Source organism: Chlamydotis macqueenii, chromosome 20 (genome assembly GCF_036417535.1).
Source record: "Chlamydotis macqueenii isolate bChlMac1 chromosome 20, bChlMac1.mat, whole genome shotgun sequence".
Lineage (NCBI taxonomy): Eukaryota > Metazoa > Chordata > Aves > Otidiformes > Otididae > Chlamydotis > Chlamydotis macqueenii.
The window spans coordinates 11,636,643-11,663,413 of NC_141575.1; the positions used below are offsets into that span (position 1 = coordinate 11,636,643).

The 26,771-nt window shown below is 49.8% G+C and overlaps 1 protein-coding gene across 2 annotated transcripts in view; it reads left to right on the forward strand.

Annotated features, from left to right (window-relative positions):
* ZNF618 (zinc finger protein 618) overlaps nt 1–22,907 on the forward strand; it is a 157,959-nt gene extending 135,052 nt beyond the window's left edge. For both annotated transcript variants that reach the window (XM_086763639.1, XM_086763640.1), the window contains 3 exons: nt 12,343–12,420; nt 17,404–17,505; nt 18,620–22,907. In XM_086763639.1, coding sequence (XP_086619765.1) covers nt 12,343–12,420; nt 17,404–17,505; nt 18,620–20,133 — 1,694 coding nt within the window. In that variant the 3' untranslated portion in view covers nt 20,134–22,907. The remainder of the gene's footprint in view (nt 1–12,342; nt 12,421–17,403; nt 17,506–18,619) is intronic.
* Nucleotides 22,908–26,771: the final 3,864 nt, after the last annotated feature.

Here is a 26,771-nt window from a genome sequence, read left to right on the forward strand (position 1 = left end):
AGACATGGATGCAGTGCTGTAGGGAGTTCTGAGTGGGAATAAGACAACTGGGATGGAAAATGTTGGATTTGCAATGTCTCTTCCCTACACCCAGCCTCAGTTCTTGTCACAGTGAACACAAATACCTGGTATCTTTATCTGAGTAACCTGGCATCGTACTGCCCTTAAACCAACAACATTCCTGTTCTGCATGCCAAACACTACTTCATGGCTGTGTTTGAGTCTCATCTGCCAGCAGGAGCTCCTTTTCCCAGCAGGGCATGATGGAGAAGGACTGTTCAGCTGCCATCCACCTCATGACTGGAGAGTGTCCTTTGTATTGATGCGAAAGAGTCTCCACAGCCCCTTAAACTTGTGTTTTGATGAAACCTGAAAGTTTCACAGTGCTTTGAAAATAGTATCCACTAAAACGTGTGGCCTCTGGAGGGCAGCTAACACAGAGGTCTCAAGTGCCATGAAGGTTGTGATTATTCACTGCTAAACTGTGCAGAAGTCCAGAAAATAATGACACGACTTGATCCTGAAAGATTGCATTGGCTTGTTGTGGTGTGTAAACGGTTAATTGTCTAAGATGCTGTAAAGCTGCTTTCAAGAAAACACTTCTTGGTGGTGACGGTGATTTGCTGAGTCTTGACGTGCACAGGGTTTTTCTGTACTAAATTCCAAAAAATATTTGAAGGCCAGCTTGTGGGATACGCTTCTTGAAAAGCTAGCAGTTATCAGCCTGAACCTGGGAAGGAAAAAGCCCCGAAAAAGGCAGATACGTGTGTTGCATTTAGTGAAGGCTTGCTGCCTTCCTCTTCCACCGTGTGCGCCTGCAGTGGAAGGAGCAGCGTTTGACGGGGCCTCTGCGGACATGGCCCTGCGGTGATGTACCGTGGGACCACACATGTTACTTTCCAAGCTTTTGGACCTCTCATTGTCTCACATTTTGTCTTGACTTTGGCAAACCTTGGGAGCAGTGTCTATCCTTAGTGTTTGCAGCATCGTCCAGCCTCACTCTGTTGCTCATGACGCTGTGGGTGGCTCCTTAGTAAAACAAAGAGTTTGCAGTTGCACCACCTGTGGGCCAAGGGGGGCCAAAGAAACTGCGAGGCTTCAAGAAGAAAAAGAAAAAAATAAAGCAAAAAGGAAAAAAAGTTCTTTAAAATTGCTTAAAATACAACCATCAGAAAAAAAAAAGCTAATTTAAATTGGCAACGTGTGTTGATGTCTAAACTGCTAGACGTTGTGAATGTGAAAGAGTCAGCATTTAAAACTGTGTAGGGAATTGGGAAATATTTTTAACTTTCAAGGTTGATTTAAGTAATATGTCTCTATTTCATCTGCTGCGTTAGGTAACTGTCACTGTCAGAAGTTCCAGTGGAACAAATTCTAGCATTTCCAGTTTTTGAAATGTCAGTGCTTTCATTCATGTTTACACAGGGAAGCTTTTCTTTCCAGCAGCACTCATTTCAGATGAGGCAGAGGGGCAAGGGAAATACCTTCTTTTCTGAATCAGTTTGTGCCAAGCTGAAGTGAGATTGAGACCAAAAAAAGTTAATTTCCTCCGTTCAGTTTAGAAGTTAAAATGTTTGGAAAAGACTGAGAAGTGACAGTTCTCAGAATTTAAAGGACATATGAGCAAATTTTAAACTGAGTGGGATTTTCAGAAATGACAGACTTGTTAGTCTGCTCTTACATGCTGTATTTCTTTTAGTGAATCAGTTCAGTCCAAAACATTTTTCAGTAGGGCGCTTTGTTTTCCTGTGTGTGCAGCACACGGTAGTTACATTTAGCCAGTGAGAATGTGCATAAGCAACATCCTACAGTATATAACGATTCCTAATGCCCACCCAGATGTAGCATGGAACCATTTCAAGCAGACGGATAATTAGAAATGTGTCATTCACCACTCGCCACATAAACCCAGCATTTTTAGCGTGTGTTAAACAGGCTAGTCTCAAACAGCAGTAAGTAGTGTGTCAGACCCTGTTCAGGTGGCTCATCTCTTGGTAAATCTCTTTCTCATCTTTTGGTTGGTTTGCAAATGGTACGAGCATGCTCCTGCTGCCTTTCCATTGAGCTGGGAGGTCCAAGCCTGCTAATGCCCAAGTCTGGGGAGTGAGGAAATGGGGCAGAGTTGTTGGTATGTGAGCTCCCACATTGTCATAACAAAGCTGTGCGGGGCGCAGGTAATGATGACCAAGGGCAACGCAGTTGCATATATGTAGAGCTGCTTTTTTCAAAGTAGACTAAAAATGATGTGCCCAGATGATGGATTACCATCTGAGTGCAATTCTCACTGTCAGAAGAACAGTAACACGGGGAAGGACTTCAGTTAAGAAAGTGCCACTTTGCTCTGTCACATAAATAAGAGTCACTGTGTTCACTGGGCATTTGCATGGAGTTGAGGTTTCCAGGAATGAACTGTTTATTTCTGGTGCCACATTCACTTAATTTGTTCCAGATTTGTCATGTTGAACAGGCAACTTGTAGACAGGAAGAAAGATATCTGGGTTAAAATAACCGCTCAGCAGCAAGTCTCTGTGGGTGAAATCTTTCCAGTTGCTCAAGAGCTCTGGGACACCAGGAAGGACTTGAAGACAATACATCTGAAAGACATTGAGGCAAGAGTGTGAGCAGGCAGCAAAATTTGAAACAGCCAGTGGCACAAGGTGTGGACTGCAGTCGTCGAGCACAGATACTGTGCTGGGCTGGGGCTAGGCAGGACGTGGCAAAAGAGTCACTGGTAGGTTCATGTATGGACAGAAAAAGGTGAACTCCTGTTTTAGTTTTGCCTGGAGAATCTGTGGAGTGAAGGATTAATAAATCCCCAGACCAAGCTGAGTTATCATTCATTATTCAAACTGTGACACTGGTGTGAGCATTCTGTGCGTAGCTGGCTTTAGTGGAACTGACTGTGCTGAGACGGGAGCATCACAGTGCATGGATAACAAAATGGCCCATTACATAAACACTAGAAAAATCCCAACAGTCTGTCTTCACTTCTGATACCGTAGTAGCAGTGTTTAGCAAGTGGCCTGGACTCCTGTTGCAGACTGATTATGGTTTTCATGTGTATAGAAGTCAAGCATAAAGGAGAGACTGCGTTAGTACTGCTGGCTGGAAAGCAGCCTGAGAGTTTGTTGAGAATTTGTTGTGGTGTGTGCCACGGCCGTGTGCCTCTTCCAGATCTAGTTGAGTTCTGGGGGGATGGCAGAATGCCAGGTTTGGCTCTCAAAAGCTTACTTGCCTTTGGGGTGCTGAAAGAGCCCTTAAAGCCTGAAGCTGTGGGGCGATCCAGTGAGCATCCGTGTGTTCACTGAATAAATGCAACGCTTCCCAAAGCAGAGGCAGAGAACTCAGACAGTGAAAGAATGGTGCCTAGAGGAGCCTGCCCTGTTCAGCTGCTCAGGAGGACCGGATTAGAACCTGTTTCAGTGAGGATACTCCTCCAGATACAGACCTCATCAGCTGCAAACAGCACTCAGTGCAACACTGGGGAATAGAAATGTGTTGTGTGATCAGCAGCGTCCTGTATCCAGCCGGTGCCTTCCGTGCGTACTCTTCCCATGGCACTGTCTGTTTGTGTCTTTGCCAGGCATCATCCATACCTTCATCTTCATTCCTTGCTGGCTGGCCCTGCCAGGTGAAGCCCTGGTCGTCAGCTCAGGTCCTCAGGTTGCAATATTTAGCAGGAAGGCTCCCTGTGGTTGCTCTAGGCAGTTAGGGAGTTCAGCTTTCCTTCAAGCAAACCTGGCCAAGTTTGTCAGCCCTGAGCGCCTCGTTCACTGATGGGTCAGTTCATAACTTTGGACCTGGGACCATTCCGTAAATGCACTGGACTGACAAATGGATATTTAACGCTAAAGGTTTCTCCCCCTCTGCAGGGGTTTGACACTAAAGGACCTCACTCGGAAGCTTAGGAACCTGCACAGGCTCTGAGGTGCTGGGAAGCACTGCTGCTGCTGCTGCTCCAGTGTACCACGGGCTGGATGCAGATGGCCCCTGGTTGACCAGGGGCTCGTTGAGCATCCGAGGTTTCCATTCCTTTCAGTCACACCTTAAAGAGAGGCAATCTTCAAGGTGTGCTCGATGGAAAATGGATATTCTCAGGCTGCAGTGATGTGCACTGCATAGGAGCTCTCTCCTTTGGCGTACCACCCAGTGAGGATAAACAACCTGGCTTTTCTTCCCAGCTTCAGTTTGAGGAGGCTGAGCAGTGAATCTGGGAATTTGCATCTAAGGCCCCAAAAAAGGCATTTGTAAAGGGCTTCTTGCCGCCTTAGCTTTTCCTGCTGGCCCTCCCCATTTGGCTGTTTCCATTACTGTAGCATAGGGTGTATGTTAAAATCTCTGGATGTTCAAAATGGGAAGGAAAGATGCGGATTCCTCGCCATGAGAAACTTTAGCAAGACACTGAGAGAAAATTCACAGCTGGCCATGTCATCACTGCAGTAAGCGGAGCCCCGCATCCTGCCACCGGTAAATGTAGCAGTGCAGAGCGAGGATGAGGATCGGTGAGCAGACAGGCAGAGCTGTGTAGCATGCAGCAAGGTCTCTGCCGATCTCAATATTTAAATCTCTTTTCTTTTTTGCAGAATTCGCCAGTCCCCTGATTTCAAATCCTTTCCCGCTTTTACGAAGTAAGTGTGATGGGTGTCTGTGGTGCGCAACGGCGGGGACTTGCACCCTGCAGCTGAGCTGGCCTGCCCTCTTAGCGTTTTTCATGAATAAATGTTTTATATTGTAGTCCAGGTGTCAAAACCAAAGTGCCTCACTTCTGTGGCTCTGGTTTCAGAGCCCTTCAGGGTGTTTCTGTGCAGTGTGGGGCTGCTACACCATTTAGAATCACTCACAGCCTTCTGGGAGTTAAGTTTTGTGAAATATGCCAATAATACGTGTTCTGAGATACCAGGGTTTGAAGACTGAAAGTGAATCCATGTTTAAGTTCCATTTATGCACAGGAAAACTCGTCTTCATGGCTCAGCTCACTAAACACCTTTGCGGGGACAGTTCCCTTTGGCTGGAGAGCGCAGACGAGAAACGGGAGCCCAGGACACAGTGGTGAGCAAGCAGGAGGGGAAGGAGAGCAGGTTTGGGATAGGCAGATGCAGGTGGTCTCTGCTGGAGATTCTGCCACGTGTCCTGGATGCACTGAGCAGGCGGATCTCCTTCCTTTGCCGTACAGCGTGTTTGGTTACTGCTTGGCATGCCTCTGGATTTTAGGGGTGATCCTGTCTGCACCAGCCTTGTAATCCAGGACTCCTGTCCCTTAGTGGAGGACAGCCCTGAGTGCTGCACCTTGAGCGTGGCCGCGGTGGTGTGGGACGCTTGTTCGTTCTCCACATACACATCTGAGAAGAAAGTTGAGAGCTTTATTCAGAAGATGAGAGTTCACATTGGAAGAGGAATCGAATCAGTGCCAGCGAATGTAGCGACCATGATGCATTCAGGACCCCCCCTTTTTAAAGCATTCTTCATAGCACCTTTTTATATAGCACGTCATTTACTGTCTGAGATGGGTGGAAGTGGAAGAAGTCCTGTTTTCAAGAAACTTCCACTTATTTTGATGTATGATGGTGTTTTTCTATCAGAGTAGTGCTGAGTCAAATAGATTGTTTCATAGGTTTGTGTCAAAGGTATGGGAAGATGCAGTTACGCTGTTATTAAAGCTAAAGCCAATGGAAATATTGGGCGAAAAATGCTGAGAAGTTTCCCTTACAGTTCTGCATTTGTTTTTCATCAAAATGTGGACAGAAGTGTTGAAATGTGGCTCGTTTCTGATGAGGAGAGAGCTGCCTGGGTGTCTGCTCCCTGCACTGCCATCAGTCACGGAGCTGGCTGCTGGGTTTCACTCCTGCACAGGCAGCTCAGGGCATTTTCTGTTGAAACTTCCATTAAAAGCTCTCAACTCATGTTCACTCCTGGCCTTAAACCAGGCTCTGCTGTTTTCTCTGGCTTAGATGTGGCAATGGGAGTTAACATGGGAATTAGAGTGATTTATTTAACCTAAGCACAAGTGCTGGTTTTTCTCTCTTGGCTCGTACAGCCTGTTGCCTTGCTCTGGAGCTGTGTGTGCTGGGTGTGTATAAAGCACTAATAAAAAAATCTAATAATAGCCCTGGGAAAGATGTTTTAAATTGTGCAAGCAACTGAGAGTGTTAGTTCTGTGTGGCTCCAGCCACTGAAGAGGCTTCAGCAGCCTTTAGCTGGTGCTTTGGGTTTCTGTAGAGGTGTTCTCGGCGAGCATCTGGGACGCAGCGAGGGGACATGATAGCATGTCTTGTTCAGGGTGGAGAGAGACCTGGCTCCCAAAGCTGGGTGGTTTTCCTGGGGAAGGATGCTTCTGGGGAGAAGGAGTGCTTTGTGCTCAGCCGCCAGCACCCAGTGCACCACAGAAAATCTCTTCCTTCTGAGGGGGAGAGCTCTTTGGTTGGTCGTTCTCTTGGCAGGAGACTGAAATGCCATTGCCTGGGGATGCTGCAATGCCTGAGTCGCAGCCTGAGTGTGCGAGAGGCTGCTGGAGTGCCCTGGGAGGGGTGTTTGCAGTTCCAACAGCAGGCTTCTTAGTGCTCTCCGCTACGCAGCCCCTCTCCGTTGTGGGAAAACTCAGGAACGAGAGTCAGACACCACTGGGATTGTTGGTTGTAGTGTAGCCCTTTTCTGCCGGCAGACAGGACATGTTTAGAGTGATCTCCTCCTCCTCCCAAACGTTCAAATATCTTTCCTCAGGAGAGCCGTACACACTCGGGGTCCTGGCTCAGCACAGCGCGATCCGCCGGTTGCTGGAGAGAGGGTAGCGGTGCCGCCTCAGAGACAGCCATCTCCGAGCGCCGGGATCTGCTCCTCTGCCCGGCAGGCGGTGGAAGGAGCAGGTGGCACAGCGACAGCACAGCTCAAGGGAAAAACCTGCTGGGTCTGTGCCACGGGTTCTGAGCGGCAGGCAGTGAGGAAGGAGGGATCGGAGGAGGAGGAGGTAGGCGATGAGGCTGGGTAGGCAGATAGCGGGGGACCGGTGTAGGCGCTGTGCAGCTAGTCGCCTGTCCTGTGCTGCATGTTGTACCCTCTCCCTGCCCTCTCTGGTGCTGTCTGCACAGATCTGGCCCACACAGCATTTGCCATTTCACGCACAGGATTTCTACTGCCAAATTTAGGCTACAGGGTTGCAGAAGGCTTCTGAACATACAGCAACAACATAGAGCCGGAGATGCAGCGGGGCGTAAGTGGCAACCTGAACCTTCTGAGGGTCCAGTTCATGATTTCTTACCCTCTTGTGAAGACTTGGAGCCTGTTTCCACCCCTTCTGCAGCAAAGCCTCTTGTGTGCAGCTCAGCCCGGTGGCAGAACGTGGCCGGTAGGAGATGCCCGAGCCTTGCTTTGCAGGGCTGCCTGCATAGCATCGTGTGTCAGGGCCAGGCAGAGCCGTGTCCCTGGTGCTGCGCAGGCTCTCCAGCTTTTCCTTCTCCTGCAGGACAGTGCATCGTAGCTGTGGCTGCGTATGAACCCGTGGGAGAGCTCGAGATGTATCCCAAGGCTGCAGAAAATGCAGCGTCTGTGACTGCTGCCCCAGCTGCACGGCTCTGGTTTGGCTGTGTGAAAAGCTTGCTTTCTGGAGGTGGGTAGAGTGATAGCAGCCTGGTGTTTCGTATTCTGAGACGTTTAGCGAAGTATGAGAATGCTGGGGTGCAGGTGTGAGTTGCGTGTTGCTGGATTTTGGTGGCTTCTTTGTTTGTGTGGAGTTTTTGTAGGATGCGCTGGTGGCTGTAGTAGAGAGGGCACAGCGCGGTACCTGCGAACGGCAGGACCTGGCCAGCAAAGCAAGGGCAGCCAAAGCTCAGGATTTCAGACCAAAGGAGGAGTGTTCTGAAGGCAGCCGCTCTGCCTGTCTGCTTCCACCATTTGTGGCTGCGTGAGGTGAGCTCTGGGCTGTTTTCACACCCTCTCTTCCCATTGCCCAGCTGCGCTGGGTGAGCAGTGGTTGCTGGGAGGGAGCTGTGGAAGCAAGGAGGGGAAGGGAGAGCTCCTCATGCAGCCTGGTGAATTTGTCCTCTGCTCCCTTGAGATACAAGCATGAAGGAAGGTTGTGTGGGTGCAGCAGCCCTGCATGCCGACTGGGAATCGGGGGGGTTTTAGGATGACATGTGTCACGTCCTACACCAGCCCAGGGGGCCTCGGGGCTCTGGAAGCTGTGGTTACCGGTGTGAACTGGAGTCGCAGCCCGCAGCCTGAGCAAGCCAAGGGACCAGCTGGCATCAGCATGTGTTCAGCAGCTGCCCAGGGGAAGGCACATAGAGGAAGCTTGGAGAAAGCAGAGCCCCCTCCCCAGCCCGCGGCAGGGGAACAGAGCTAGAAAGCTCACAGCACCTGGCGTTGCTGCGAGGCCATCGCTCCGGGTGATAGCCAGGAGCGTGTCTAAGCACGCGGGGTAAAGGGCTGGTTTTTCTCACTGAAAGGGAGTACTGCTGCTTCTGCCACAGCTCCCACTCCCTCAGATGTGGAGCAGCAAGAGAAGGTTCCTGAGAAGGAATGAAGGATTTGAGGAGGTGAGAGAGAAGGTTTCCAGCAGCGTGAGACAGGCTGGCTGGGCAGGCCTGCTGCAGGGTGGACATGTCTGAGCCATTTCTGAGCTGACTGCACAGCTACTCTTCAGCTTTGCCCATACGTAAGGCCTGTCTTGGTCCCCCAGAACAACTGGGGCTGCTGGGGAGCACAGGGGTTCTCGGAGGGTTGGTGCGGGCAGCAGAGATGTGTCCCAGCTTTCCTCGTACTGCCACCAGCGAGCCGAGAGGGAAAGGAGAGGTTCGTTGATTGGAGCGGTCGTGGAGAACAGATCCTTTCTGGGTGCTGTAAACCTCCATCTGAGCAAGGAAGAGGAAAGCTGAAATTCCCCCGGGGGAAGGAACGGCAGGGGTCCTGCAGCAGTGTGGAGGGGGCTGTGCTCCCAGGAGGAAAAAAGGGGAACAGGTGTGGCTCACGGTGTTCAGAGCGGTTTTGACGACTTTCCCAGTTAATTTCACCTGTAAGTTGCAAGCACAAGTCAAAGGGAGGAGGATTTGCTCGTCATGCATACCAGTCCAGTTGAGCAGTTCTTTCCCAGCCGTGGCTCTTGCCTGGTTTCGGATAGAGATTGCCTCTTTCTTCTCTCCACCTTCCGCATCCCTCTCCCTCTCCTAGCACTGGTGTATCCCACCCTCCTTCCAGCCGGCCTGACTGTGCCCAGTTCTCGGCGCCGTGGAGCGTAAGGGGCTTAGAAGCTGAAATCTCACAAGTGTGAGAGTTGAGAAAGCCCTGGGAAATAAAGCAGGGTTGTTTGTTCCCATGGGGATTCTGCACATCCTCCCTTTCAAATTGTTGGATGAATTTAAGTTTTATCCCTTGTTTTAACTTAACTCATTTTTGTTTATGGCAAACTTTAGACTTCTGTGACTCTTTGTCATTTTCAGAATGCAAAATTAGTTTTTGAAAGTAGGCAGTGATTTTGTTTCCAGAGGTGAACATTTCTGAAGTAAAACAGAAGGGAAAGCTTTTGGAAATGGGATTAAAATGAACAGGATTTTTCTGAGAAGAATCACAAATGAGAGGCCTGTCAGGATCACTGAGTGCACAGTGTACGCAGCACGTTGTAGTGGCAGGGGAGGAGCTTGAGGTGAAGAGCTGTGGAGAGCTCGGTGAGCACCGCGTGGCGGATGGAGATGGGGAGAACCCAGAAGAGACCAGCCCAGAGTGAAGGGGAGTCGGGCAAGGAGAGAGCTAGAAGAAAGACAGCACGGCTTTGTGGTGATAAAATACCTGAGAATATAATAGGAGGAAGGTAAGGCAGCTCAGTGAGACCAAATAAGCTGAGAAAGAAATGTGAGGATGTCGTGAAACTGGAAAGGAAAATGGATGTGAGAAATGTGCTGCTTGCAGAGTGCTGGATGTAGGTGACTGATCCGCTTCCCAGTGAGGAGCCCTGTAACTGAGCTTAGGGGAAGAGTTGTTCTGGTGGCCACTGGGAAACCTGCTTCCAGGGGAGTCGTGGAGCTTGCGTGCTTGCCTGGGAGCAGAGCAGAGTCCCGGGACTGCAGCAGTGAAGGATGGACGGCTCTGCCACCGCTTTCTGTGGCCAAGGTTGCTGCAGGCAGAGATGGCAGAAGGGAGTGCATGTGCCTGCTTATGTTTAGATGGTACACCGGGACCCGAAAGTGTCCCAGGGCACTGCGGTGTGGCATCTCTAAACTTCAGACTTTCTGAAGCTCCTGAGACGTGTTCTGTCCTCCCAACTCGGTTGTATGGCGAGGGGCTCTAGCAAGCAATGGGCCAAGAACAGGGGTGGTGGCGTTGTGAGTGGCTGTGGGCAGCTCCAGAGCTCTTCTGGCCCTGCCAGGAACCCGTCAGCCACGTTCAGCAGGCTCTTTGCAGTGTGACTTCTTTCATTAGGTTAATGGAATATTAATATTGACACTGGAAGGAGGAGTCAGCCCACTGAGTTGGAGACGTTTCCGTCTGAGCAGGGCTCCATAAGCAGCAAATAGGCACATCTGTAACACAGGTCGTCTGTATCTGAGAGGGGATGATGTGCACCCGTGTGGGGTCTTCTCTCTGATACTTACAAAAGGAGTCTAAATGATCAGATGACATTGTACCTCTTGAGGCATTTTACCACAACTGACTATTTCACTGCTGAGTACTTCAATGGAAACAGCCAGTCCATCTGAGTTCTCCCAGCCCTGAAATTCCTCAGGGTGCTGCAGAAGTGCTAGCTGAGCCGCCAAAGTCGTCCCTTTTTTTCACAAGCACAGTTACTTAAGTACAGTATTTCCACACTTCCTCACTACAGCAAAGCACAGGAGCAGCACCACAAGAAAATTCGCTGAGTTAAAGGAAGCACTGAGCACAGCTCCTGCAGGCAGAGCTGGCCCGTCTTTTCGGAGAGCTGCAGGTTCTGTGGGAAAGGCACCGCAGGGGGTTCAGCCTTACGACACACAAATATAGCTTGTATGAACCGTTCATCGTCTCTTTTGTGTTTTTCCTCACAGCTTCCTGTAGCCACCTGGTGAATTCTGGGGTTTGCTACCTGAGGCAGACATCTTACAAGCCTGACTTGGCTATAATCTGTGCTTTCCTGTGTTTTGATTCTTGCGCCCTGGATGCTGGTGCTTTTGCTTGTGGGCAGTAGATTTCTTAAGTTTCGTTGATGCAGAGTGTGTTTTTCCCTTTGAATGCAGATACAGATTTCTGGTGCACCGTAGCGATAGGCCTTACACTGTCTGTGTGCCAAGCATCTCTATACAGAATTGTTTCTATGCCACATGCTTGCATTTGTCCATTCTGCTGTTACAGAACAAAATGCCACAGCACAAGTGGTGGCAGTGTGCTGGTATATCTGGAGGCGTAGGAGCAAACTGCAGTGTTAACCTATTTCAGCCACTGTAGCTGGATATTACGTCTGTCAACTAATACACTCAACTAATGAGTTTAAACTGCAACTGCAAACATTTGCTATTAGGTTAATTCAGTGGGAAAAGTGCACTTTAAACACACTTGTTAGAACAGAGCTAAACGTGTCTTTCAGCTCCTGAGGGAGCTCTGCACCCAGCTCTTTCCTGACTCCGGCTCATCCGTGTTCCTCTGGCAACATGGCTCTCCCGCTCTGCTCTCAGCCCTCTGGCACAGCTCTGGTTCCTGTGCTTCTTCCCCTCCACCTCCACTTAACCCCCGTGACTTACTGCCACCAAGCCCAGTGGCACTCACCGTTCCCCGGTCTCGCTGCGCTTGTTGACAGCCACAAAAAACCCAAGCTGAGTTCCCCCATGGCACTTCTCCTCGCCCCAGCTTCTGAACAACAGGATTTTGCACAACCAGTGCTCCTTGTCTTCCTCTGGAAAGGCAGCAGAGACTGGAATTTGACAGAACTGGATGGAAAATTAATTTACTGTGCTTTGGTTTCAGGCTTGAAAAGAGCAAGGATATGCTTATCCTGCAGCAGGCATGAGCTAGTAAACCCTGGTCAGTGTGTAGCTTCTCAGATCTTTGTGCAGCTTCACTGAGATCCCACAAACACTGGCAGGTGCTTCGCTTTGTTGCACAGCCGTCCCTGTGCCATCCCAGGCTTTCTCGTGGCAGGACAGCGCAGCAGGTGAATGAATGCCTGACCCCAGCCCGGGCAGCAGTGACGTGCCCTGGCACGTTCCCGAATCCCAGCCCGAGCCCCGCGGGTTCGGTTCTAAGGAGCTGCTGTGCCGTGCACACGTGGGCTGAGGTGGCGAGGACCGGGCCCTCAGGCCCTGCCCCACTGCTGTACAGACTGAAGTACGCACGTGTGCTGCTTCCCTGCATACTCTGTGTAATTCTTCTGAACTGATTTCTCCCAAACAGAGCCTTACACCTGTGGAGCTTGTGGAATCCAGTTCCAGTTTTATAACAATCTCCTGGAGCACATGCAGTCCCATGCAGGTAAGCTGGGCACTTCGACTCACTTAAAGCGGAGAATTAAATTCTGCGCTGATGCCTGATGTTGACCCCACTGGGTGTCAATAGAGCTCTCAGTGCTCACGGTTTCCAAAGCCCCAGTAATCTCACCTGCAGCAAAAACCATACTCAGAGGCTGACACATGTAGCAGTGGCTGCAACAATGCGAGGCTCAGGGCGTATCGTCAATATGACTCCTTTCCGTAGGGAGAAACGTGCCATGCTAGCACAGAGCACGTCAAACTACCGATTCCCGTTAGCCAAGGTGTCTAGGGAATGCTCGTTGCATTCATGGGTCACTCAACAGCGGATTAAATCCCTCCTCCTGGTTTCTCATTGAAGCAAACAAAGCAGAAATGCTTGCAGGGCAGCGGAGCCTTTGCCTACACAAGTCCTTTTCCGTGCTTGTGTCTCCTGGAGTTCTGCAAAGGGCTGAAATGTGTTCTCAGAAGAGGAATTTGCCGTTTCAACAGTTGTGTTCGTTTCCTTCTCAGCTATCTACAAAAGAAAATTGTAAGGACTGGTTCCACTACTTTGTTTCTAAGCCACGTTTTTTGTTTTCTATCTCCATACATAAGAGACAATTTTAAAATTTCGAAGCCAGAGCTGTTTCAAAGGCAGCGTTCACAATATTCAAAATGTAGAAATAGGATTTATTTTTTTATATTGGCAGAATTTTTGTCTTTCTTTTCCTCTTGAATGAAAATCCAAATGAATTAACACAGGTTTACAGATTAATGAGACAGACCTGTGTTCTCCGACAGACAGCTGCTCTGTTGGGATGCACGTTCAGGGCTTGAATTTGCCCTCACTTCACAGGAAAGCCTTGAGTAGAGTGGCAGGGAAGGACAAGTGGCTTGAGGGAAAGCATATTTTCTGTTCTGTAACAGTAATTCTAGTCAAAGTTCTTATCTTGTTCTGTGGTCTAGTTTTAGTTCTAATTTTAATGAGTATTCCTTGAGTTCTTCGTTTATGTGTTTCCTCGGTTCCGGTTAAGTTATCATTGGCCAATCTTAGTGGGTTTGTGTGTTCAGCAGCTACTTTATTTATCATCTTTGTAATGTTATGAATGGACATTTAGGGTGAGTTGTTACAGGACAGTGTGAGTTTTGTGGATGTTATTTTCTGTTAGAGCATAAGCTGGTTAATGTGGAGGGACTGGACTTCATGGTACCCTGAGGAGCAGTGAAGCTCTGCTCAAGGTCATGGCTGCTGTCACTCCCTGGCGTTGGGGTCTCTTCTTGCTCTTTGCCAATGGCAATTTCTGCTTGCCTCCAAGCTGCGTCCTGCCCGTCTTGTTCCTTGTTCTGCCTCTGGTACTGAAATGCAGCGTTTTGAGTTACAGCTCTTTGAAGAGCTGCAGAGTGGGGACCAAGGCTGAGGTGTCAAAGGGGAGAGTGGCAACTCACTGGCAAGGTGTGAGCTGTTGAAACTGTAAAGCCAGTGCTGTCTGCAGCTCTTCCTTCTCTCTTCTTTACAAATAACCCATGCCCTCTGGGCTGGTTCACCTGGGTTATTTTGGGCACAGAACAGGGCTGGAGGGAGCGGGTACTGGTGGTCCAACTCGGGTAATGTCAGCAGAGATCCCCTCTCTCCACCTCAGGGTTACTCCGGTTAAACTCTGTATTTTCTCATCTCTCCCTGCTCTGTTTGTAAGTCACTGTCTTCTGCTTGGCTGCCTCCCCCTGAGTGTCTCACTGGTACAGGTGACAGCAGGCTTCTCTGTGCCTTCTCTACCTGCTTTCTCCAGCGTCACCCACGCTGCCCCCAGTGCAGGCAGCTGGCCCCCGCCGTGGCGGCTCCGTGCACGGTACTTGCCAGTCCTGCGCTCCAGCCTTTCTCTGGAGGGAACAGCGGCCTCTCCTCCAGATCTGTGCACTGGGGGCAAGCGGCACGGTGTTTGCTTCTGTGGGACGAGGGCAAAACAAAGCAAAGAGGTGTGAAGGCTACAGGCAGCCTTGGTGGGTGCCTGGCCCTGGGTGTTGTACTGGGCAGAGCAGTGGTGGAGGTGACCCAGGACTCGCAGTTACTCTGGTCACCATTTGTTGCCTTTTAGCCTGTCAGAGCCTGGAGGTTCCCATGTCCAAGAAACAGTATTGGCATGACGTTTCTGAGGTCCAGGGGTGCAGAGTCCTTGCAGTAGTCAGCAGAACTGGTGGCATGGAACCCACATACTGGGGACACCGGCACGGTAGCCGTTATACCAGCCCCTGTGCCTGGCTCAAGGAATGTTCATTGTGGGGATGCAGAGATACAAGAAGCCCATATGGGTCAAGTACTCCCTCAGTTAATGCGTTCAGGAGTGCAGTTTGGCTTATCACGTCTGATGCAAAGGGCTGATCTCCAACTAAATGTGATGCACCCCCTGACCACCTCCCGTAAGTGACTGAAGACAGGGATGGTGCTGCTGGCCTCAAGGAGCAAAAGCAGGGACATACTGCTTCATTCAGAGGGCTGAGCCTGGAGGCTGGAAGGTAATGAGAAGAGATTATAGCTCCATAAAGCAGCTACACAATGAGAAGAAGCAATTATAATGTAAATGGGAGGCTGAACGGCAGAAATAGAACAGCACAACACCAGGCAGAGGAATTTGTTCTGTAATTACGCTGTGCGATATACAGCTTTGGCTCCCTTCAGAGTACTTTGTTCAGGTCGAGTGCTGCCGTATAATGCCCTTCCTGCAATCTAGAACTAGAAAAACGAAAGGAAAACTGGGCTGAACGTGGATTAAAGGATTGGGGGCACAAAGAGAAATTAAAGAACCATGATCTGTGTAGTTCACAGACTGCCTGATAAGGAAGAAGAGGCTGAAATGCACAAATCTCATTAATGCCATATTGAATGCCAGCAGATATTTGTACATAATAAGTCCCCTATTATTTTGAAATAGATAAAAGAGTTGGGGGTATGAAATGCAGAGGATTTCTCCCCTCCCCAAGACAAGGAAGGCCTGAACCGTGAACAAAGTTACTAGGCAATATCCAGCATTTTCCTTTGCTCACAGATGTTTGCAGTTGAGGACAGTGGTGGCATGAGCTGAAGAGCACTTGGTCTGGGCAGGTGCTGGCGGAGAAGTGATGTGTCATATGGGATCACTGGCATCCACTGGAGCACCTCCTGCTCTTTGTGTTTCTTCCACTCCTGCAAAGACTGACCTCGGGCTGCGGTCCTGAGCGTGGCAGTGCTCCCCAGGTACCAGCCCCAGTGAGTTCCCTGGACTCATACAGTCCTTGAGGCAGTCCCAGGGTCTACCCTAGTTCTGTCAAATCCTGGGTTACTCTCAGTTATTGACCCGGTCTGTGGACGGTGCAGTGCCCAGACCTGATAATAACTGCGTCTGTGGCTGTTTGTCAGCGAGGTTTGAGTGTCCCAGCAGTTAAATGCAGAGCTGCTCCAATTTGACCGGACTTCCTCCTAAGGAAGAGGGCACTGGAGTTTCATCACATCATTGCTTATCTCCAGATCCTTGCTGGTCTCTCTTCTCTCCCAGGTCATTGCCACACATGAAGGAGAGCAACCTCACCCTCTCGTGTTTGTTCTGATAGGCAGCCCCCTGCTCTGCCCAGCACCAGATCAACCTGGGCTGCAGAGCCCAGCGCCCGTGTGTGCCCCCGTGAGGCGTTCCTCTAATTCCTGCTCTGCTCTCTGGAGCGCAGAGGCAGGATTCGTTTCACAGCTTGCTAGTGTGCCTAGGCCATAGACATTGCCACCTGAGCTGGTCGACTCGGACTCCCGTTATAAGCAGTGGAGAAGCCATTGACTCCAGGTGAGTTCAGAGCCTGATGGATCTTAAACTACAGGAGGCATCTAGCTCTGCCTGGGTGAACGAATCACACTCTTCAGCCTGTTTTGCACCACTGAGCGTAAAAGGAACCCCAAGGGGCCACTTTGAAGAGAGGCATATCTAATAGAGAAGTCCAAAATTAGGTGAGAGGAGTCCAGTTGTGATGAGTAAAGGACCTGTTTTGTCTTTTCAGTTTTTATTTCCATCCTTCTGTCCACAGTCTGCTCATCAGTCTCTCCATCTTTCTCCTTCCTGTTCCACCTCTTTTCACTGTGCACTTTATTGTTGCTTCCCAGCCTATTTCAGAGCACAATTTCATAGTGAAGCATGCTAAGAACTACAATTTTTTTTCTAGAAGGTGTGGAGAAGTTTTTGGGGCACAGGAGGGGAAAAAACATAGAAGATATAGAATTTGCTGATCTTGACTGCGTTTCCTTGAAGATGCCATCAGATTGGCAGCCGAGGGGTTTAGCCCAGTTACGTATGCCCAACCGGGAGCATGAACACAAAGACCCCTAGGGCGGTTGGTGTCTTTGCATCCACATGGAGGAATGATCTTTGGCCACACTGCAGAAACTTGGGGTTTTTTTATTTTTGTTTCCAGTCTGAGGCAGCAGTGAGCTGCCCGAGAGGAGATTGACACTCTCTACAGTGCAAGGAAACCGTGTATGAAGATTGCAGCAAGATACTTAGATGCAGAGGAGTTGAGCATAGCTTGAAAAACAAAGTGCTTAACAGTAAAGAAAAGAGAAGCCACCTGTGGTGCAGAGAGAGGCAGTAAGGAAAAAAGAGGATAAATATTTGCTACACCTGCTTTCATTTCAGAAGCAAGCAAGTTGCACAAGTCAGGCTGCAGGAGGAACATCTCCTCCTGGTGCGCAGCTTCAGCTGATGGGGAGACGTTTCTGAGGGTGTGCTGATGGCATCAGCCCTGATGCACAAAAACAGCTGCTGTCATTTCAGCCACGTTCTTGGAGGTGCAGAGACAGTTTGCCAGGTTTCTGACGGTGCTGTGCCACGTCACTGAAAACTGCTGAAAGCCACAGAGAGTGGAGTAGGTTGGTGCCAGATTAGTTAAGGGAGCCGCAAGTGCGTGCGAGGCAGATGGGTACTGTTTCCCCGTCTTTGTGCTTTAAGTATTATTATCTTGTGCTTCTAACACCTCCCTGTCTCTTGCCCCACAGCTGACAACGAGAACAACATTGCCTCTAGCCAGCCCAGATCACCGCTAGCTGTCGTTGAGGAAAAGTGGAAACCACAGCTCCAAAGAAATAACGCCAACAACAGTACGTAGCAGTGTTCGCTCTTCCGTCACGGCCTACCGGTGCGCTGTGAACAAGTGACTGTCAGAGAGTTCACGGCAGTGCATTGCACAAGGCCCTTGTCCTCGCCTACCTGCACTTGGTTTCATCCGTAACTCCTGTACTGTCCTGCAGAGCAGAGCACCCATTCCCATTGCAGGAGCGCTTGTACGCAAAAGGTTCTGGGAATCCCGGGGAGGTGGTAGGAAAGGTTTGTAAGGAAAGATGCATTTGGGAACTCCTGGAGAAAAAGTTAACTTCCGATCCAAGGTCAGACTTCCTGGCCTGATGTTAAAAAATCAATCCCGTTGTTACAGTGGGACATAGGCGTAACCTGTCACTGCCTATGGCAGGCAGCCAGTGTCTGGCTTCATCCCCACCTCGTCCTGTGAGCTGGTGCTTCACCACGGGAACAGGTAATATACAGCCCCGTGGGAAATCGGTTCCAAAGCCCTTGAGCTGAGCAGCCTGGGGGAAGGGTGGTACAAAAGCATGATGCTTTTGTGTTCTGATGTGGCTAGAAATGACATTCACATTGTCTGACATCAGCCACAAAAAGTGGAATTGCTGGATTGCAGAGGAAGAAGTGGAAATTTGGGCTTTAGCACTATTTGAGACAGTGGAGGAAGCAGCTCCTCTTAAAGTAACTGTCTCAAATAAAAGGCTCAAATCACAAAAATTGAAACATGTCCAGCTTTCCAGCTGGGCTAAGCTGTGGCCACCAGCCCATAGACCTGGATAGCGAACAGCACACGTGGTTATAAGTTATCTGGGCAGTTCCTCGGTGAACACCATCGAGATGCCATTGGTTAAGGCATTGTGAGTAGATAGTGTGTGCTTGGTCTCAGTCCCCACACCAGCGAAAGCATGCAGATAATCTCCTTGCTGCTCTAAGCAAGAGCAAGGCCTGTCCCTGGAGATTCCTTTGTCCAGAAGCCCATGGGGGAAGAAGTCCAGGGTTGGAGGTCTCTCTGCCGTCATCTGGGCATGTTCCACCTTTTTGGGTCTCTCTCAGAGTTGTTTTGTGACTTTGTCCTCTCTCCCGTTGCAGAGGAGCAGTTCTCATCTGGTACTTTCTCTCCCTCCTATTTCACTGCAGCATCTGCGAGCGGTTCGGTAGGGAACAGCGTGATCCCAGAGAAGGAGCGGCAGAACATTGCCGAGAGGCTCCTGAGGGTGATGTGCACTGACCTTGGGGCTCTGAGCGTGGTGAGTGGGAAGGAGTTCATCAAGCTAGCGCAGACCCTGGTGGATAGCGGAGCTCGCTATGGTGCCTTCTCTGTCACCGAAATCCTTGGCAACTTCAACACACTGGCTCTGAAGCATTTGCCTCGGATGTACAACCAAGTGAAGGTGAAGGTCACCTGCGCCCTGGGCAGCAACGCGTGCCTTGGCATTGGTGTCACCTGCCACTCGCAGAGCGTCGGCCCCGATTCTTGCTACATCCTGACAGCTTATCAGGTGGAAGGCAACCACATCAAGAGCTACGTCCTGGGAATTAAGGGCGTAGACATTCAAGATAATGGTGATTTTATCCACCACTGGGTACAGAACGTGCTTTCGGAGTTTGTGATGTCAGAGATCAGGACGGTGTATGTCACAGACTGCAAGGTCAATTCCTCTGCGTTCTCCAAGGCAGGCATGTGCTTGCGTTGTTCGGCCTGTGCCTTGAACTCAGTAGTGCAGAGAGTGCTGAATAAGCGAACGCTACAGGCTTGCAATATGCCCGAGGTGATCGAGCTCCTGAATGTCTGTGAAGATCTGGCGGGATCCACAGGCCTCTCGAAGGAGACCTTTGGCTCCCTGGAAGAGACCTCTCCCCCGCCCTGCTGGAACTCGGTCACCGACTCCCTCCTGCTCGTCCACGAACGCTACGAGCAGATCTGCGAGTTCTACAGCAGGGCCAAGAAGATGAACCTCATCCAAAACCTAAACAAACACCTGCTCAGCAGCCTGGCAGCCATTTTGGCTCCGGTGAAACAGGCAGTGATTGAGTTGAGCAACGAGAGCCGGCCCACCTTGCAGCTGGTACTGCCCACCTACGTCAAACTGGAGAAACTGTTCACTTCCAAAGCTAATGATGCTGGCATAGTCAGCAAACTCTGCCACCTCTTCTTGGAGGCGCTGAAGGAGAACTTCAGGGTTCATTCAGCACACAAGGTAGCCATGATCTTAGACCCTCAGCAGAAGCTGCGGCCCGTCCCACCATACCAGCACGAAGAGATCATTGGCAAGGTCTGTGAGCTGATCAATGAGGTGAAAGAGTCCTGGGCAGAAGAAACAGAATTTGAACCTTCAACCAAGAAGCCTCGGGCAGCAGGGGAGGCCACAGCAGCTCAGGAAGAAGATTGGTTCGGGAAAAATGAAGTCTATGATTATTTGCAAGAACCTCTCTTCCAGGCCACCCCTGACCTGTTTCAGTACTGGTCGTGCGTTACCCAAAAGCATACCAAACTAGCCAAGCTAGCCTTTTGGCTCCTAGCAGTGCCTGCTGTTGGTGCCAGAAGCGAATGTGTAAATATGTGTGAGCAGGCTCTCTTAATCAAAAGGAGACGGCTACTCAGTCCAGAAGACATGAACAAACTCATGTTTTTGAAGTCCAACATGCTTTAAGACTGTCTTTTAATTAAAACAAAACTCTAAAACACTGTTCCAAACAAAGAAAAAGATTTTAAGTTCTAAACACTGTGGACCTCATTATGAATGCCCCTGGAAACCAAGTGCTTTTTTATATATATATAAAAATATAAATATATATAAAATTAAGTTTGAAAGGAAAGCTGAGCACGTGAGAGAGACAGCCTTCTGCCAGGAGCGTGCTCCTTTCCGTAGATAGTGTGTGGACTTGACAGACTTTCTCATGTTTTCAAGTGGGCAGACCAATGGGAGGCTGATGTTCTAAAGTCTTCAGGCAGCTGAGATCTAAAGTGACTTGAAGTTTCTTTTGTTTCTCCTCCACCCCACCTTTCCTCTTGTCCCCTGGGCCATCTTGCCATGGATAATCAGACTACATTGACCAGACCAGTTCTGCACTGGACTTTGCTCCTTTGAATCACTGTACACCTTGAGGGCATTTGTCTGCCGCCTTTTGACATTCGGTGCATGTTATCAGGGCAGCTGTGTTTTATGAACACCGGTATCTTTAGAAATCAGGAAGGGAGACTTTAAGGTATTTTTATTATTTTATTTTTAGCTTTTTCATATGTTTTTTTCCAAAAAACAAAAGTTACTCTTCTGTCTCCACTCCCAGTTTTGAGTTTAAGATGTTAGCTAGTGATTATACGTTTGATTTAAACCCAGAGAAATGGTTCATGGCAGAAAATGTCTGTAATTGTTACATTTCTTGGATTTGTTATTTTACAGCATAACTTCTTTTCTGAATTCCCAGTGTTAATTAGCTTCTCTGTGAATTTTGTACATCAGATGTTCTCAGACTTGCTGTAGAGTAGCCCATCTATGATTGAATAATATCCTATGGGAGCCACAGCAGTTACTTGTATGGAAAAGCTAGAAATCAGGAAAAGCAAGCACGTGGTGACAGCACAGATGTCTGTGGGCCACCAGCAAGCTTGCTGGGGTCTGCCAGCTGCCGTTGAGAACCCTTGTACCTAAGCTTTTTGTGAAAAGGTTTCTCAGTACACACACTCAGAATAACCTTCACGAGGCCAAGGACAAACCAAGGTGTATGATTTTTCAGGGGAACAAAGATTATCAGTTTTGTCAAACTGGGGTTTGAAGGAAGCTTAGAGAAGTGCATGGGCTCAAAGATCCTTCTGAATGTAAGTGCTCCTGCTTGAGTGCAAAGAATATTTCCCCATTTTATTTGCAATGGTTTCCTCTCATAGCACGAATGTCTTTTTAATACCTACGGTGCATTACACTACTTGTTATGTTGCTGAATTGTTCTGGCTAGGAAGGCCACGGGCCGTTAAACGTTCACAGTTACTGCCTCACCCCAAATGCAATTAGAGATCATCATAACGCAAACACATCCCAGTCACGCTGCTGTCTGCCGAGACCAGTGCTCCCTGTGCCCAGTGCCGGGAGGCGCGGTTCACGGGCTGCTGGATGGGATCTCTGCAGGCTGTCAGGTTTGGTGCCTCTTGGACAATTCCCAGCTTCTGGTGCCAAACTGTTAATTTTTCATCACTGGGACTTGTATCCCGGAGGCAAATTCAAGCAAGTTCTTATTTTGAAGTGACCTCTCCTGCTTGCAGCGGCGTGCTCTGGAGCAGCGCGCGCAGCGGGAGCAGAGCGTGGCGGGTTCAGGAGCGTGGGCTCGCTCGGCTCCCAGCAGGCAGGCCGGAGGCTGAAGCCCTCAGCAGCGCAGGGGTGTTTTCTGGTTGCTGACAGCACGCTGGGGAGACATGGGGCCCTCTCTGAGGTGCTGCTGTTGAGCAGATGTTAAACCAAGATCCCACCTGCCCATCTCTGGTTGTAGTAGAGGTTGCAAGTCCCAAGACATGAGAAATGGCAAACCGATCTCTCAGGCTTTGCGTGCAGATGCCTTGAACCTGGCAGGCGCTAACTGACAGCTTCACTGCCGTGGGCTCAGACAGGGGATGTTTGCGTGCTGGAAACCCTTCCTAGCTCCAGGTCCTCTTTGCACCCAGCTGTCCTGCCCTTTTCAGCCTGGAAGCAGGACCTACTAGTAGCGTGAGTCTGGCGTGTGGGTTGACCTCTTGGCACTGTTACTGGCATCAGGGCAAAGCTAGTTGTCTCCTAAATGTACGTTTTGGCTAAAAGACAGCCTGCACCCCCCTGACCCCTGTTTGCACTTGCAGTGTGCGAGAAACCGATAATAAACAGTAACTAAGTCTCAAACTACAAACAAAAAAAACTGAGATGTGTGCCAGTTACAGAGCATCTGTGCTCGGCTGCAGGGAACCCACTGAGGAGCATGAGGTATCCTGCCACAGGAAAGCTTGGCTAGAGGATGACTCTAAAGCAGGATTAGCTTTTGAGACCACAGAGTGTGTACCATGCAGCTCAGCTGGTGGGCAGGACTGGTGCCAGCATTTGTAGTTCTTTCTCCTGCTGGCACGTTACGGCTTTCTGCTTGGTTTGACGGAGACCCTGAGAGCCACTCGCGGGCTGTTCCATGCTCAGGCAAGTGTGCAAACCCTGGCAGAAAGCTCCGAAGCCCAGCACTCCCTTGCTAAGGGACAGGCTGATGGCTTCTGTGGGATTTGCCAGCCCGGGCTCATTGTGTGGGGTCTGCAAAGCATTAAGGGGGGGAAGTAGACAAAGCAGAGCTAACACAGTTTAAAGCCCTGGAGTTGAGAATGAAGTAAAACTGCAATCATTTGTGCAACCATGAGGTGCCAGGCTGTGGGGAGCAGCGAGCTGGACCATCGCTGGCAGCAGGACATGAGGCCACAGCCACCCTTAACTCCTAGCCACTCCACCCTTACCTCCCAGCCATCTCCACTTCCCCTTCTTGCAGTGTGGTTTTGGCGTCAGCTCTGGAGCTTTCTTGCTGTGACAAAGAGAGGGATTGACTGGCCCTCTCCCCACCCAGGTGACCCTCACCTCCAGGACAACGCTGGTTGTAGTTGCACTAATGATGGATGTTCAGCAAACATGCGGTGTTGTCTGGTAGATGAGATTCTCCCAAAGACTTAAAAACTCAACTTAGCAGCTGAAAAAGCAAAATAAAACCCAAAGCCCTGAAACGGAGCAATCTGGACAGTCGGTGAGGAGAGGAGCTGGTTGGACAGCTTCCTTCCCCAGTGACTGAGTGGAAGATGCCGCAGCTTTTCATGACTCTCAGACATGGTTACAGGGTGTTTTGCTCAGAGGAGCTGTGTTTGCTGACAGGCTGCCTTGTCTAATGTACTTACACTTCCTTGAAAGGAGAGAAGCACATCTGGAGCACACGTGTTTACCCTAAATGCCAAGCTTTTGGTCCCATTTCTCCTTCCCTCTTCCCTCTTCCCTTGGATTTGCATTCTAGGGAGCAGACACTTTACCAAGGTCTGAATTTCGGAAGCTCTTAATTTGCCACGATACTCCAACCCAAGGTGTTCTGTGGTGTTATTCCATGATTGGCTCAGTGGTGTGGAGCAGTGCTTGTGCCCTAAGGAGCACTGCCCATCCTGTGGGGGACAGCCAGAGAGGAGAGGGTCTCTTAGTTTGGCCAGAGCTGTCATGAGGTTCTGCTTCCTTTGAGCTGGGAGAAGTCCTCAGAACTGGGGTCATCCTCTGGTAGATCATGTTGGGAATTTGCCTTCTGCTTGTTTGTTTCCTTTACTAGCACTTGAGAAATGTGTTGGGATACAAAAATGGTGTGTGTGTCCTCCAGGCACTCTTTGGTTTCTGCTGCTTACTCCGTGCCTGACCTTGCAGACTTCTCTTTCTGACTTCACAGTTTGCTTTGGGAGGGGTTATGATCTTCAGGTGGGGAGCAAGAACTAGCAGAAGATGAACTGTAGAAGTGAAGGGTGTCCCAGTCCTATCAGAAGATCCTTGTTGCTAGAAAACTGAGAAAGTGGGAGACAAAGGCAGAACTCTTCAGAAGAGGAGATTTCTGTGTGAGAACAGCAGCCGGAGGGTCAGCGGAGAACACGGAGCCCAGATTTGTCTCGTGTGTCCATCTCTCCTCCCCCTGTCTCTAGCAGTAGGTGGTAGTTGTGCTCTGGCTTGCAAGACGGGCTCAGGGACTTGTGCCTGGGTTGGTTTCAGATGAAAGTAAACTTTTCCCTTTGTCAGAGCTGTATGCCTGTTCTGTGAAAACTGATTTGGTTGTATTGAACGAGTGCAATCTGGAAAACTTTCTGTGAAAGCCAACGGTGAGCTCAGGGTTTGCCCAATGCAGTTGTCTGTTAATTGCTGGTTAAGCCAGTTTATGATAAATTGGTTTAAGCATCCACATGAACCACCTGCACTGGTTTAACTGTGCGTCTGGGTGTTCCCTGCTGATCAGGGAACACGTCCAGGGGCAGCTCAGGGAGTCACGGCCCTTACGTGAATTTTGCAAATTTTGTGGCAGATACTCTCAAAGCTCGGGAATTACAGAACATGGAGGAAGGACACTTCTGAAAGTTGCTTGAGCTCTGAACTGTGGTTTCTGAGTTAATACAACGTGCAGTGAGATGTCTCGGGTCGGTTGGTTTGGTTTTCTCCAGCTGCCTGCTATAACATGGAAGGTTTAGCGTGAGAAGAAATTATCAGATAACGTTCGCGCTGGTGGATGGGTCCACTCAGCCATGCCCAGCCTGAGGGACCATTTCCACCTTCTGGATCCCGCAGTAGGCAAGCCATGGTGTTGCACAGGAGCAGGGTGACTGAGACATTGTGCGACTCAGAGAATGCTGCGTGCGTTTCTGGTCGGCACCAAGGACTGATGAATCGACAGCCAGTCATTCCTGAGAGCAGCCAGAAAGTTAATTGAAGGCTGGGAGGGCTGCTTTGTGCTGAGGAAAGGCTCCGATCTCTAATTGCGTCTCTGGCTGAAGGAGGGGGAGAGGAGCTCCCGTGAGCATCCAGAGGCAGCACACATGGGAGAGGACAAGCTGTTCCCTGTAGAATAATGAGGAGCAATGGGATGAAAATGAACAAAAAGACACTACAGGCAGATTCTGGGAAACCTTTTCAGGGAGAAGAAATCCGTTCATCTGGGAGGAGTCTGTTACAGGAATGTTTTTTGAGCCCTGTCCTTTAAAACAAGGCTGTTTGGCTCCACGGTGCACACTCCATACGGCGCGGTGCTGCTCTGGACCTGGCCGGGAGAAAAGAGACTGGCTGGAGAGGTGGGAAAGGATGGCCTGCGTGCTGAGTCCAGTCCTGCCCAGTAGGTCCAGGAGGGTTCAGAGCATCTTCCTCCGCATCCTCTCACTCAGCACCGGCACCAAGCCCTTCCGAGCGCTGGAGCATGAACATCAGCCAGGTTTGGTAAAGGAGGGAGGTGGCTGACCGGCAGAAAACCCCAGTTGAGGAGCACGTCTTGTCGGCCCTTATACTGCCAAGGTGAAAGAGTCGGGGTGGGGGAGAGTATTAAATGTTTTGCTGCTTCTACTGGGCATTTTCTGTGCTACAGCATGATCTTGGATCCCTGGGATCCGTTGGGAATGCCCAGAAACGTTGGCTGAGACTCGAGGTCCTGTGTCAGATACTGGTGAGGATGTGGCCCCGTAGCAATAAGAACTCCCTTTTCACGGCGCGTGGGACCTGTCCCCATGCCACGGGCTGTCATCTTCCTGGGGGCTCTGGAAATGGCACTGAAGAAAATGAACCCTAACAAAACCAGGGAGAGGTGATCCCAAGCACAGCTCCGCGTCGGATGCCTCGTTAGCGCTGTGGGACAGTTTGCTTATGCTAGGCCAGAAATGGTGAACCAATGAGCGTGTATTGCCCTGAAATTTAATTTTATATATTGGATGTTTAGGGGATTTCTGTTTGATTTTGGTTTTTGTTTGGCTGGTTAGTTGGGTTTTTTACTGTTCCTGTGAGAGCCCTTTGTTGTATAACGTGACGGAAGAGCTTAGCTCGCGTTGGACAACGGTGTCCGGTAGACCCTGTAGGGTTTAATGACCTGTAGGCAGCTGAGGTTGAATTTTTTAGAATAGCTTCTGAAACGGGTCACATCAGGGGCTCGTTCATGCACAACATCAACCACTGACTGAAAGGATTTTCTTCCTTCCCATCGCTCCAGCGTCTTGGTACCCGAGTGAGCAGTGCGGCCTTAACGACAGGAATATTTTAGTGGAGTTGATGAGTACAGGCACGTCAAACCCTTGCTTTTTACAACCAAAGTTCCTTAAAAAGACACTTCCAGCCTCATCGGCCTTGAATGCTCGTTTGCAGTCTTCTGGGGGTTCTTGTGGTGGTCTCTGCAGCATGTGTGGATAGGATGGTTTTTTTTTTCCAGCGGGCTAGAGGGTGGGAAGAGGGATTTTTTTTAATTTTTTTTTTCTTGCTATCTGTGGAGAAGGACCTTTCCACTCAAGGAAGGAGGCGTGTATTCTAGAAGGAGCAACAGTCCTAGGAGCTGTTTTCCATGGTCCCTTTAAACTTATTGGGACTTTAATGTGTTTTTTTTTTTAATTATTTAAAAGGAAAACTGATAATGGATGAACTCAAACATTGGTGACAGGTGACTAGCCAAGGCTGTAAGTGCAGGAGGAACGCACATCGTCCAGAGCGTGAGGATTCTGGTCCACGCCGTAGCTAGAAAGTGTCATGCCGACAAACCAAACCATCAGGAAATCCTTGTTTGCAGCCAGTCTGAAAAGAGAAGCTGTTCATATGTT